General features: G+C 36.9%; 1 protein-coding gene across 1 annotated transcript in view; it reads right to left on the bottom strand.

Annotated features, from left to right (window-relative positions):
* Nucleotides 1-11,335, bottom strand: part of GMFB (glia maturation factor beta) — a 34,275-nt gene extending 22,940 nt beyond the window's left edge. The window contains exons 1-2 of the mRNA XM_067463100.1: nucleotides 11,236-11,335; nucleotides 3,247-3,343 (exon numbers count right to left, since the gene is read on the bottom strand). Of these exons, the coding sequence (XP_067319201.1) occupies nucleotides 3,247-3,343; nucleotides 11,236-11,238 (100 nt within the window). The 5' untranslated portion in view covers nucleotides 11,239-11,335. The remainder of the gene's footprint in view (nucleotides 1-3,246; nucleotides 3,344-11,235) is intronic.
* Between the last annotated feature and the right edge of the window lie 3,723 nt (nucleotides 11,336-15,058).

Genomic DNA, 15,058 nt, shown 5'->3' with positions numbered 1-15,058 from the left:
GGAGGAAGGGCAATGGATGATGGGATTTGTAGTACTTTCAAACCTTCAGATCCCACAGACCACTGTGCCCCCCCCCCAAAAGACCGATGAAGACCAAACTTGGCACACAGAGACCACATGACCTAGTCTACATTCTACTGCAGTTTGGAGGAAGATGGGACTTGAAGTACCACTACTCACTTCCTGAGACCACTACGACACTCAGCCAATGACAGATCAAGACCAAACTTGGCACAGGGGGCCCCCATGACCCACTCTACATCCTGGTGCTGTTTGGAGGAGAATGGACCACAGATGATGAGACTCACAGTATCTTCACTAACTTCCTGAGACCACTGTGAGCCATATAAATAACTGATAAAAACCAACCTTGAGACACAATTCCTTTCTCAGATAACCCGGGCAGCGCCGGGTCCCCAAGCTAGTGATATAATAGAACACATTCAGAATTCAGTCATCCTAAAAGCAGTCCATTATAGTCCATTAAAACCATAACTTTGCCAGTAAGTCAGTCTAGTCCGCAAAGGCTTGATTCCACAGCCAAGATTTTACGGAAAGACAGGAGATGGAGCAGATCTAATTTCGTTTCCTGTGTCAGGAGAAACTTGAGAAACTGTAAGTCACTTCTGGTGGGAGAAAATTGGGCATCTGCAGGTACATTGCCCAGGCGATGCCCGGATGTGGGAGGCTTCTCTCAAGTCTCTGCATGGGAAGCTGGGGCTGATGGACAGGAGCTCACTCTGCTCCCCAGATTTGAACCGCCAACCTTTCCGTCAGCAGTCCTGCCAGTACAAGGATTTAACCCCCTGCCATGTGGGAAAGGAACAATCAAACCACCCCTGGCAGATGGCCATCCACCTTGTTTAAAAGCCCCCAAAGAAGAAAACAAGCTTGCCCCCTCCTCAATTTAAACGAAGCTACCCATACATCATTCAACTCTGGCTGGATGTATGCTAGCATATAATGCAGTTTGCAACTGCATTACATGCACAGTGTATTAGACCCATATAATGCAAACTGGATCAGAACTGCATTATATGGCAGTGTAGATCCAGCCTCCCTGTTCAGCACTGGAAGTGCCAAGATAACCCAAGCATGGAGGGGAAACAAATAATCTCTTCCTTGGATTACAAATACCAGAATCCCTGAATCAAGAAGTTTCCTTGAAAAATCATAGAGTTGGAAGAGACCTCGTGGACCATCCAGTCCAACCCCATTCTGCCAAGAAGCAGGAAAATTGCATTCGAAGCACCCCCAACAGATGGCCATCCAGCCTGTTTAAAAGATTCCAAAGAAGGAGCCTGCACCACACTCTGCAGTAGAGAGTTCCACTGCTGAACAGCTCTCAAGTTTCCTTTAACAATCATAGAGTTGGAAGCAACCTTGTGGACCATCCAGTCCAACCCCATTCTGCCAAGCAGGAAAAGTGCATTCAAAGCACCCCTGACAGATGGCCATCCAGCCTCTGTTTAAAAGCTTCCAAAGAAGGAGCCTCCGCCACACTCCGCAGCAGAGAGTTCCACTGCTAAACAGCTCTCACAGTCAGGAAGCCCTACACTTTTTCCAGAGATTGCAATCAGTCTGGGAAAGAAGTCGTCCAGGAATACCTGGCCGCTCTTAATGAGTTCAAGTCCCCAGGGCCAGATCAACTACACCCAAGAGTATTGAAGGAACTAGCGGAAGTCATTTCGGAACCATTGGCAACCATCTTTGAGAGTTCTTGGAGAACGGGAGAAGTTCCAGCAGATTGGAGGAGGGCCAATGTGGTCCCAATCTTCAAGAAGGGAAAAAAGGACGACCCAAACAACTACCGTCCGGTCAGCCTCACGTCGATACCGGGCAAAATTCTGGAAAAGATTGTTAAGGAAGCGGTCTGCAAACACTTAGAAACAAATGCAGTCATCGCTAATAGTCAACATGGATTTATCAAAAACAAGTCATGCCAGACTAATCTGATCTCTTTCTTCGATAGAGCTACAAGCTGGGTAGATGCGGGGAATGCCGTGGATGTAGCGTACCTGGATTTCAGTAAAGCCTTCGACAAGGTCCCCCACGACCTTCTGGCAAGGAAACTAGTCCAATGTGGGCTAGGCAAAACTACAGTGAGGTGGATCTGTAATTGGTTAAGTGGACGAACACAGAGAGTGCTCACTAATGCTTCCTCTTCATCTTGGAAAGAAGTGACGAGCGGAGTGCCGCAGGGTTCCGTCCTGGGCCCGGTCCTGTTCAACATCTTTATTAATGACTTAGATGAAGGGCTAGAAGGCATGATCATCAAGTTTGCAGACGACACCAAATTGGGAGGGATAGCCAATAGTCCAGAGGACAGGAGCAGAATTCAAAACGATCTTGACAGATTAGAGAGATGGGCCAAAACTAACAAAATGAAGTTCAACAGTGACAAATGCAAGATACTCCACTTTGGCAGAAAAAATGAAATGCAAAGATACAGAATGGGGGACGCCTGGCTCGAGAGCAGTACGTGTGAAAAAGATCTTGGAGTCCTTGTGGACAACAAGTTAAACATGAGCCAACAATGTGATGTGGCGGCAAAAAAAGCCAATGGGATTTTGGCCTGCATCAATAGGAGCATAGTGTCTAGATCTAAGGAAGTAATGCTACCCCTCTATTCTGCTTTGGTTAGACCACATCTGGAATATTGTGTCCAATTCTGGGCACCACAATTCAAGAGAGATATTGACAAGCTGGAATGTGTCCAGAGGAGGGCGACTAAAATGATCAAGGGTCTGGAGAACAAGCCCTATGAGGAGCGGCTTAGGGAACTGGGCATGTTTAGCCTGAAGAAGAGAAGGCTGAGAGGAGATATGATAGCCATGTATAAATATGTGAGAGGAAGCCACAGGGAGGAGGGAGCAAGCTTGTTTTCTGCTTCCTTGGAGACTAGGACGCGGAACAATGGCTTCAAACTACAAGAGAGGAGATTCCATCTGAACATTAGGAAGAACTTCCTGACTGTGAGAGCCGTTCAGCAGTGGAACTCTCTGCCCCGGAGTGTGGTGGAGGCTCCTTCTTTGGAAGCTTTTAAGCAGAGGCTGGATGGCCATTTGTCAGGGGTGATTTGAATGCAATATTCCTGCTTCTTGGCAGGGGGTTGGACTGGATGGCCCTTGAGGTCTCTTCCAACTCTTTGATTCTATGATTCTATGATTCTATGATTCTGCCATTCCTCAGAAACAATGTGTTCCCTGTGTATGCCACCCCTCCCTAAATCCTGCAATTTCTTACTGATAATGGCCGCATTGTTGGTTTCTTTGCGGAAGCGGAATTTCCTCAGCTTCTCCACGAGGTCTTCGGCCACATCGCACACCACAAGGGATTCGCTCTGAAAAGACGAGAGAGAGAACACAAAAGCAGTATTATTATTATGTTCATTTGGATAGCCATCTGTCGGGAGGGTTTGCATTGGCAGAACGGGGTTGGACTGGATGATGTTTGGGATTCCCTTCCAACTCTATGCTTCTAAGCTTTCCTTTCCCTTTGTATGGGAGTCGCTTCCCCAATCTTTGACTTGGAACCAAGACAACATCAAATATATAAAGTTTTTGCTCCATTAAGATGCTCATACTATTAAATGAAGATCATGTGTGGCTTCTGCTTCAAGGATGCAACCATACTGCTATGGATCAATGCTACAGAATCCTGGAACTTGCAGTTTGGCAAGCGCTTTGTGTCGGAAAAGACCAAAGATGTTATAAAACTAGAACTCCCAGGATTGCACTGCACTATGGCACTTAAAGTGGAATTAAAAGTGCATTAAATCGACACTAAACAAACACGCCTAAACTTGTATTGATGCTTCTGCAAGACACTAAATTACTTTAGAAATTCTCTTAAGAAAGAAACCAGGAAAAGAACTGATAATAATAATTATTTATTTATGGCATTTGTAGCTCGCCTTTCTCAGTCTTACGGCGACTCAATTAGTTTTTCTTTACAAATAATTCATAATTTACAATTAGGTTTTTCTTTTTATTTTGTATTAGCCATCCCTGCCACACGTTGCTGTGGCCCAGTCTGTGTATTTTGTGTGTGTATATGTGTGTGTATATTTGTGTATATGTGTGGTTGCATGCATATATATATATATATATATATTCTAGCCATCCCCTGCCATGCGTTGCTGTGGCCCAATCTGTGTATATGTATTATGTGTGTGTATATGTGTGGTTGCATGCATATATATTCATTCTAGCCGTCCCCTGCCATGTGTTGCTGTGGCCCAGTCTGTGTATATGTATTATGTGTGTGTATATGTGTGTTTATATTTGTGTATATGTGTGGTTGCATGCATTAGCTGTCCCCTGCCATGCGTTGCTGTGGCCCTGTCTGTGTATATGTATTTTGTGTGTGTATATGTGTGTGTATGTGTGGTTGTATGCATATATATATATATATATATATATATATATATATATATATTCTAGCTGTCCCCTGCCATGCGTTGCTGTGGCCCAGTCTGTGTATGTGTATTATGTGTGTGTATATGTGTGTTTATATTTCTGTATATGTGTGGTTGCATGCATATATATATATATATATATATATATATATATTCTAGCTGTCCCCTGCCACGCGTTGCTGTGGCCCAGTCTGTGTATATGTATTATGTGTGTGTATATTTGCGTTTATATAAGAATGGAGATAGATAGATAGATAGATAGATAGATAGATAGATAGATAGATAGATAGACGAGCTGTCCCCTGCCCAGTCTGTGGTATATATGTTTTGTGTGAGTATATTTGCGTATATGTGTGTGTGTGTGTATTTGTGTATATGTCTGTTTGTGTATATACGTGTGGTTTTGTGCACACGTAATGTATTTTTTGTTTTTCGGCTTTTAAAGTCTCTTCTGCTGTGTTTTTCAGCGTTTTTATGAGTGATGGTCACTCGTTGGCCTGAAAGGTGTATTATGTCCAAATTTGTTGTCAATTCGTCTAGTGGTTTTGAGTTATGTTAATCCCACAAACGAACATTACATTTTTATTTATATAGATGACCAGCCGTCCCCTGCCATGTGTTGCTGAGGCCCACTCTGTTGGTTATGGAGATTCTGTGTGGGAGGTTTGGCCCAATTCTATCGTTGTTGAGGTTCAGAATGCTCTTTGATTGTAGGTGAACTATAAATCCCAGCAACTACAACTACCAAATGTCAAATTTCTATTTCCCCCAAACTCCACCTGTGTTCACATTTGGGCATATTGAGTATTTGTGTAGAGTTTGGTCCAGTTCCATCATTGTTTGAGTCCACAGTGATCTATGGATGTAGGTGAACTACATCCAAACAAAGGACACATCCAAAACAAAGGACACTGCCCACCAAACCCTTCCAGTATTTTCTGTTGGTCATGGGAGAACTGTGTGCCACGTTTGGTTCAATTCCATCATTGGTGGGATTCAGAATGGTCTTTGATTGTAGGTGAACTATAAATCCCAGTAACTACAACTCCCAAATGACAAAATCAATTTTTTTTGAGTGCAGGACATACATTGGGTTGTTAGGTGTCTTGTGTCCAAATTTGGTGTCAATTCCCCCAGTGGTTTTTGAGTTCTGTTAATCCCACAAACGAACATTACATTTTTATTTATATAGACTAGCTGTCCCCTGCCACATGTTGCTGTGGCCCAGTCTGTGTATACGTGCTGTGAGTGTGTATATATGTGTGTATATGTTTGTGTATATATGTGGTTTTGCGCATGTTTTGTAATGTAATTTTTTTTGGCTTTTTAAGTCTCTTCTGTTGAATTTTTCAGTGTTTTATGAGTGATGGTCACTCATTGGCCTGATAGGTGTTTTGTGTCCAAATTTGGTGTCAATTCGCCCAGTGGTTTTTGAGCTATGTTAATCCCACAAACGAACATTACATTTTTATTTATATAGATATGATTTTAGTTTTTCCAGAGGAAAAAGATGCATGATGAATTATTTTATGTATGTGCATTTTCCTGAATCGCTTTACTACCAACATCTGTCTCTCAAGGTTCATCTACACTGTAGAATTAATGCAGTTTGATTCCACTTAAAAGTTCCACGGCTCAGTAATATAGAATCCTGGGACTTATAGTTTGACAAAGCACCAGCTTGTCAGAGAAGGTCTTGTAGAACTACAGCTCCCAGAATCCCAGCTATAGTAGTTCAGGTGGTGTCAAACTGCATCAATTCTACAGTACTGTAGACGAACCTGCAAAGGTGCACCAATATCCCTCTGCAAACTGGTCCGGATTACGACTGACACGCTCATACAACTACTGTGCAAATATATATCTTGGCAGTTCTAATTACGAAAGCAAGCCACGAAGAGGTGGCGCCGGATGAGTCACAAAGGCTGTTTCCTGGGTAGAGGTTGCCTTCGAGGCATTTTTTGCAGCGATGCATTGCATTTCTCACCTAGAAGGATGTACGGGAGGTTTTGCGCCCGGAAGGAAGATTGCAAATATGTGTCACGTGGAAAATAGAGGAATTCTCCCTATCTGTGCAAAGACCAGGATTTCGTTCTGAATTTCCATTTGCAAAACTAATAAGGGGGGAAATTATTGTCTTTAGTTTCATTCCCAGTTAGCTATCAGATGAATGCAAAGCTATGGCTCAATGCTATGGAATCATAGCAATTGTAGTTTATTGAAGTACCAGCCCTCTTTGGCAAAAAAAGACCTTGTAAAACTACAACTCCCAGGATTCCATAACATTGAGACATGGAAGCTAAAGTGGTGTCAAACTGCATTAATTCTGCAGGGACCCATAATATTTCTATTGAAACTGTAAGCATCCTGGGACAGGGATAATAATTATTGTGGTTATTACTTTTACTATTATTATTATTAATAATATTATTATTATTCTGCAAGGACCCATAACATTTATATTGGCATTGTATGCTTCCTGCTGCAGGGATAATAATAATTGTGATCATTGTGATTATATTATTATTTATATTAGAATAGTAAGCTTTTTGGGACGGGAATAATAATAGTGATAATAGTTATTATTATTATTATTATTATTATTATTATTATTATTATTCTGCAGGGACCCGTAATATTTATATTAGAATTGTAATCTTCTTGGGACGGGAATAATAATATTAGTGATAATTATTGTTGTTATTATTCTGCAGGGACCCATAATATTTATATTAGAATTGTAAGCTTCTTGGGACAGGAATAATAATAATAGTGATAATAGTGATAATTGTGATAATAGTGATTATTATTGTTATTATTATTATTATTATTCTGCAGGGACCAATAATATTTATATTAGAATTGTAAGCTTCTTGGGATGGGAATAATAATAATAGTGATAATTGTGATTATTATTATTATTATTCAGGGACCCATAATATTTATATTAGAATTGTAAGCTTCTTAGGATGGGAATAATAATAATAATAATAATGCTAATAGTGATTATTGTGATTATTATTATTATTATTCTGCAGGAACCCATAATATTTATATTAGAATTGTAAATTTCTTGGGACAGGAATAATAATAATAGTGATAATTGTGATTATCATTATTATTATTTTGCAAGAACTCATAGTATTTGTATTAGCATCGTAAGCTTCCTGCTGCAGGGATAATAATAATTGTGATTATTGTGATTATTATTATTCTGCAGGGACCTATAATATTTATATTAGAATTGTAAGTTTCTTGGGATGAGAATAATAATAATGGTGATAATTATTATTATTGTTATTATTCTTCAGGAACCCATAATATTTATATTAAAATTGTAAGTTTCTTGGGTCGACAATAATAATAATTTTGATAATAATTATTATTGTTATTATTATTCTTCAGGAACCCATATTATTTATATTAGAATTGTAAGCTTCTTGGGACGAGAATAACAATAATTGTGATTATTATTGTTGTTATTATTCTTCAGGAACTCATAATATTTATATTAGAATTGTAAGTTTCCTGGGATGGGAATAATAATAATTGTGATTATTATTATTATTATTATTATTATTCTGCAGGGACCCATATTATTTATATTAGAATTGTAAGTTTCTTGAGACGAGAATAATAATAATTGTGATAATTATTATTGTTATTATTCTTCAGGAACCCATAATATTTATATTGGAATTGTAAGTTTCTTGGGATGAGAATAATAATAATTGTGATGATGATTATTATTATTATTCTGCAGGAACTCATAGTATTCGTATTAGCATTGCAAGCTTCCTGCTTCAGGGATAATAATAATTGTGATTATAGTGATTATTATTATTATTATTCTGCAGGGACCCATAATATTTATATTAGAATTGTAAGCTTCTTGGGACGAGAATAACAATAATTGTGATTATTATTATTGTTATTATTCTTCAGGAACCCATAATATTTATATTAGAATTGTAAGTTTTTTGGGACAGAGATAATAACATAATAATAATTTTAATAATTGTATTCATTGTTATTATTATTCTAAACAACTTTATGTCTCCCATATGTGACCCAAAGTGTCTAACAATATATTATTATAATTATTATTATACCTCGTTATTTCTCTCTACAAACGAGACATCAAAGTAGCTTACAATACAATCAACTCAATACAATTTAAATCCCCCCAAAATATTCACAATTATCACAATTATTATTATTCCCTTCCCAATATGCTTACAATTCTAATATAATTCAGAATAATATATAATTATTATTCTGCAAGAACCATATTATGGGTTCCTGCAGAATAATAATAATAATAATAAACAAACATTGAAACAGAATTAAATATTAATGTTTGTAGCACTGACCCATGGCAGTGGGTCCTATATGTGAAAGATCTACTCACATTTGCATGTTTTCAAACTGCTACGTTAGCAGAAGCTGTGGCTAACAGCGGGAGCTCACCCCGCTCCCCGGATTTAAACCACCAAGGGTTAATCCATATTTAATAATCTGGTTACTTATTTGTTTATCTTATATGTGGAAGACATATGGTCTAAGCATTGAATAAACTACTACAACTACCTACAATACAGACTTTTTCCTTTCCTGTTGCTTTCTACTTTCCCCGACCATTTGTATCTCCCTTAATATGGATCATGTTATATAGGGTCTGTATGGGAAAACATCTGGATAGCCATTAGTTGCATTGCATCAACCTACAATGTGGTGCAGAGACTTGGATAAAGTAAATTCAAAACCCATTCTGCCAATCAGGAAGGCACAATCTGATCCCTCCAGACAGATGGTCGGTCATCCAGCTTCCGCTTAAAAGCTTCCAGAGAAGGCGACTCCTAGGCACCATATTCCCATTCTGCCAAGAAGCAGGAATATTGCATTCAAATCACCCTCGACAGATGGCCATCCAGCCTCTGTTTAAAAGCCTCCACCACACTCCTGGGCAGAGAGTTCCACTGCTGAACGTCTCTCACAGTCAGGAAGTTCAACCTAATGCTTAGGTTGGATCTCTTTTCTGCAATTTGAATCAATTGACCCTTCCTCAATGTGACATCCTTACAAATATTTGAACATGTCCATCCTGTTTGTTTTCAGTAATTAAAACAAAACAACTGGCACATTTGAATACCGCAGGTATGCTCCCATCTTCCTCCATAGGTGCATCTACTCTGTAGAAATAATGCAGTTTTGACACCACTTTAACTGCCATGGCTCAATGCTATGGAATCGAGGGGTCTATTGGAAGAGAAGGCTCAAAATTATGGAATCGTATGTATATATTTACTAATTATATTTATATCCCATCTTTCTCAACCCCAAGGGGGACTTAAGGCAGCGGACAACAATTCAATGTCTTAACAACACTGTACAATTAAAATATAAATAAAAATTAAAATTAAAATAAACATTTAAAATAAACTAAGATAAAACTTTAAATACGTTAAACCATTTTTGAAACATTACAGTCACTATAAAACCACAACAACCCAGAAAATGTAGCATTTCAGCAATGGCAATTAAAGTGCATTACTTCTACAGTGCAGATGCACCATTTATACACTTGAGAAATAAATACAATGGACATATATGTGTGTGTATTAATTTATTTTATTGTGATGATGCATGTTAATCGTGCTGCGCGTAATAAATAAATTATTATTATGATTATTATGATGATTATTATTATTTAAACTTTTCTTCCAATGACTGCTGGTGCCTCACCAAGCCAGGATTTTGTAGCATTTCAGCAATTAAAGTGCATTACTTCTATAGTGCAGATGCACCATTTATACACTTGAGAAAGAAATCCAATACTATATACTGGCAATACACACACACACATGTGTATGTGTGTGTATTAATTTATTTTATTGTGATTATTATTATTATTATTATTTAAAATTCTCTTCCAATGAACGCTGGTGCCTCACCGAGCCAGGATTTTGTAAAATAAATAACTTTGAAATAAATATATTTTAATAATTTTTATAAATAAATTATTAAAATGAAATAAAAATAATTTAAAATAATTTAAAGATAAATAATAATAATTTTAAAATATATAAAGTAAAATTTTAAAATAAATTTTAATTCCATGGGCAATTAAAGTGCATTACTTCTACAGTGCAGATGCACCATACTGGCAGGATATATATATATATATATATATATATAATGAATGCATATTTGAGCCCTTAGATCAGAGCAAAAAGAAAGAGAGGAATTGCAAAAAAAACAAAAACAAAAAAAAACACTCAATTTTAATTTTACAAGTAATAATAATAATAATAATAAATGTTATGAATAATAGTATTTTTAGTTCTGGATTATTTCTCCAAAGGATGTTTTGCATATTTGAGCCCTTAGATCAAAGCAAAGAGAAAGAGAGGAATTGCAAAAAAAATCCCACCCAATTTTAATTTTGCAACGAGCAATAATAATAATAATAAATATTATTATGAATAATAATAGTATTTTTGGTCCTGGATTATTTCTCCAAAGGATGTTTTGCATATTTGGAGGAATTAAAATGATTGCAAACCGGTAAAAATGCAAATGCAACATTTTCACTGCTTTTTCTGATCATTTTTAAAAGCAGGATTATTTCCCCCCCAAAATATATGGCAACCAAAGGGAGAATCCCAATCCACCTTCTTTCACTGTTGCATTACATTACCATGGCATTGCTATAATCATTCCAATGCATTACTTTCTAGAAAAAGCAATAAATAAGAAAATCCATCTCCATCCCTGCAAAAAAAAAACCAAACCAAAACAGGACTGAGACTCACCATTTTGCACCAGCAGCTACAACCACCTCCTTTCCCTCTAAAAATTACGGCGCGGTCCCTTTAAGAGCTCGAGCGGCCCCGCCCCAATCTTGTGCGGGTTTCCGCTCACTGCGCATGCCCCGTGGTCGCAGACCGGCTCAGCCAATCAGAGGCGTTGCTGGGTCAGGCCGCTCCAAAATTCCTCGCACTCTCTCATGTGATGATGTTCATCTCAGCCCCGCCCGAGCATCCGTTCGCCAGCCCGCCCACGCCTAGAGCGTCGCCTAAACCGGAAAAAATGCCTGGTGCCTCGCTGGCATGCACTCGCTGGTCTAATTAGGGGCGGGGCGAAGAAGAGCGCGTCTTCCTTGGCCCCTCCCCCGTTGCTATGGCAACGGGAGGAAGGACTTTTCTGTACTTTTTTCAAATAATAATTAAAAAATAATATAAAAATAATATAAAATGAAATAAAATGTAATAAATTAAATAAGTTTGAAATAAATATTTTTAATAATTTTTAAAATAAATTATTAAAATAAAATAAAAATAATTTAATGAAATTAACTAATTTATAATATAATTAATAATTAATAATTAATATATTATAATTAATAATTATAATAATTACTAAGTATAATTATTAATAATAATTAATTCTAGATAGAAGTATTAATAGAATAATAATAATTCTAAAATAAATAAAATAATTTTGAAATAAAGGAAATAAAAATAATTTAGAGATAAATAAATAGAAGGCAAATTAAATAAAATAATGTAAAGATAAAATAAATTTTAAAATGATTTTAAAATAAATAAATAATTTTGAAATGAAAATAAAAATAATTTAGAGATAAATAAATTGAAGACAAAGAAAATAAAATAATGTAAAGATAAAATAAATTTTAAAATGATTTTAAAATAAATAAAATAATTTTGAGATAAATAAAATAAAACAAAATAATGTAAAGATAAAATAAATTTTAAAACGATTTAAAAATAAATAAATAATTTTGAAATGAAAATAAAAATAATTTAGAGATAAATAAATTGAAGACAAAGAAAATAAAATAATGTAAAGATAAAATAAATTTTAAAATAATTTTAAAATAAATAAAATATTATGAAAATAAAGGAAATAAAAATAATTTAGAGATATATAAATAGAAGGCAAATGAAATAAAATAACTTAAAGATAAAATAAATTTTAAATAATTTTAAAATAAATGAAATCAAATAATTTAAAAATAATAATGAAATTTTAAATAAACAAAATAAAATAATTTAAAAATAATAATGATATTTTTAAATAAACAAAATAAAACAATTTTGAACTAAATAAAATGATTTAACTATAAATTAATTTAAAGATAAATAAAATAAATATAATTTAAAGAGAAATAACGTTAATTTTAAAATAAATCAAATAATTTTGAAATAAAATCAAATAAATTTAAAATAAAGTAACAAATAATTTAAAGATAAATAAAATCAAATGATTTAAATATAAATGATAATTTTAAAATAAATAAGTTTGAAATAAATAAAATAAAATAATTAAAATAAAAATAATTTGAAGAAAAATAATAATTTGAAAATAAATAAAGTAAAATTCTAAAATAAGTTAAGAATGTTTAAATATATTAAAAGATTTAAAATATTTTAAAGTAAAATAAAAAACAAGAATGAAATGGGAGGCGGATAATAAATAAATAAATAAATATTATTAATTATTATTATTATTATATTAGGATTCCTTGTCAAACTACAGGTTCTAATATTCTATAAAATTGAGCCAATTAAAGTGGTATCAAACTGCATTAATTCTACGAAGTGGATGCACCCAAAGTATTTCTTCCATCGAGCTGCTATAATATTAAATATAAATATAGCCTTATATAGAAATATATATAATATTTCTATATAAGGCTATATTTAGCACAAAATGAGTGAAAATAAATGACATTTCCCTTATAAGGCATGGTCTTTCCTGCATGCGCAAATAAGTGGCTGAGAATACTCTTCGGAGCATGCGCACACAAGAGGGATGTGGTCAAGAGCAGAAGAGCAACTTCTGAGCATGCGCACACAAGGCTACTCAGAATTATAGCGGCTTCCTCTGGCTATTTCTGAGCATGCGCACACAAGAGTAGTCTTGCCAAGAACAGAGCGGATTCCCTCACTCTTCTGAGCATGCGCATACACAGTGGCTTCCCTCACTCTTTCTGAGCATGCGCATACACAGTGGCTTCCCTCACTCTTTCTGAGCATGCTCACACAAGAGTGAGCCTATCAAGAGCAGAGCGAAGAGCAACTTCTGAGCATGCGCACTCAAGACAAGTCAGAAGTACTGCGGCTTCCTCTCTTTCTGAGCATGCGCACACAAGAGTAGTCCTGTCAAGAACAGAGCGGATTCTCTCACTCTTCTGAGCATGCGCATAGACAGTGGCTTTCCCTCACTCTTTCTGAGCATGCGCACACAAGAGTGAGCTTATCAAGAGCAGAGTGAAGACCAACTTCGGAGCATGCGAACACAAGACTAGCCAGGAGTACAGCGGCTTCCTCTAACTCATTTCTGAGCATGCGCACACAAGAGTAGTCAACAGAGCGGATTGCCTCACTCTTCTGAGCATGCGCACACACAGTGGATGCCCTCACTCTTTCTGAACATGACCACACAAGAGTGATCTTGCCAAGAGCAACTTCTGAGCATGCGCACACAAGACTAGTCAGGAGTAGAGCGGCTTTCTGGGACTCTTTCGGAGCATGCGCACACAAGCGTAATCAACAAAGCGGATTGCCTCACTCTTCTGAGCATGCGCATAGACAGTGGCTTTCCTTGACTTTTTCTGAGCATGCGCACACAAGAGTGAGCGTATCAAGAGCAGAGTGAAGACCAACTTCTGAGCATGTGCACACAAGACTAGTCAGGAATAAAGCGGCTTCAATGTATTGTCGAAGGCTTTCATGGCTGGAATCACTAAGTTCTTGTGGGTTTTTTCGGGCTATAGGGCCATGTTCTAGAGGCATTTCTCCTGACGTTTCGCCTGCATCTATGGCAAGCATCCTCAGAGGTAGTGAGGTCTGTTGGAAGTAGGAAAATGGGTTTATATAGCTGTGGAATGGCTGGGGTGGGGCAAAGAGCTCTCCTCTGCTGGAGCTAGGTGTGACTGTTTCACCTAGAATCATAGAATCAAAGAGTTGGAAGAGACCTCATGGGCCATCCAGTCCAACCCCCTGCCAAGAAGCAGGAATATTGCATTCAAACCACCCCTGACAAATGGCCATCCAGCCTCTGCTTAAAAGCTTCTAAAGAAGGAGCCTCCACCACACTCCGGGGCAGAGAGTTCCACTGCTGAACGGCTCTCACAGTCAGGAAGTTCTTCCTAATGTTCAGATGGAATCTCCTCTCTTGTAGTTTGAGCCATTGCTCCGCGTCCTAGCCTCCAAGGAAGCAGAAAACAAGCTAGCTCCCTCCTCCCTGTGGCTTTCTCTCACATATTTATACATGGCTATCATATCTCCTCTCAGCCTTCTCTTCTTCAGGCTAAACCTGACCACCTTCATTAGCATTTGAAGGCCTGGCTGAGTCTGGGAAAATCTTTTGTTGAGAGGTGTTAAGATGTGGCTTCCTCTGACTCTTTCTGAGCATGCGCACACAAGAGTAGTCAACAGAGCGGATTCCCTCACTCATCTAAGCTTTCCCCCTTCTGAGCATGCGCACACAAAAGTGGCCTCATCAAGAGCGGAGTACAGCGGCTTCCCTCACTCTTCTGAGCATGCGCAAAGACAGTGGCTTTCCTTTACACTTTCTGAGCATGCGCACAAAAGAGTAGCCTTGTCAGCA

The sequence above is a fragment of the Anolis sagrei genome, chromosome 1 (assembly GCF_037176765.1).
Source record: "Anolis sagrei isolate rAnoSag1 chromosome 1, rAnoSag1.mat, whole genome shotgun sequence".
NCBI classification, from domain to species: Eukaryota; Metazoa; Chordata; class Lepidosauria; order Squamata; family Dactyloidae; genus Anolis; species Anolis sagrei.
Note: the sequence above shows the minus strand (reverse complement) of the source record. Positions and strands in the feature narration are given on the sequence as shown.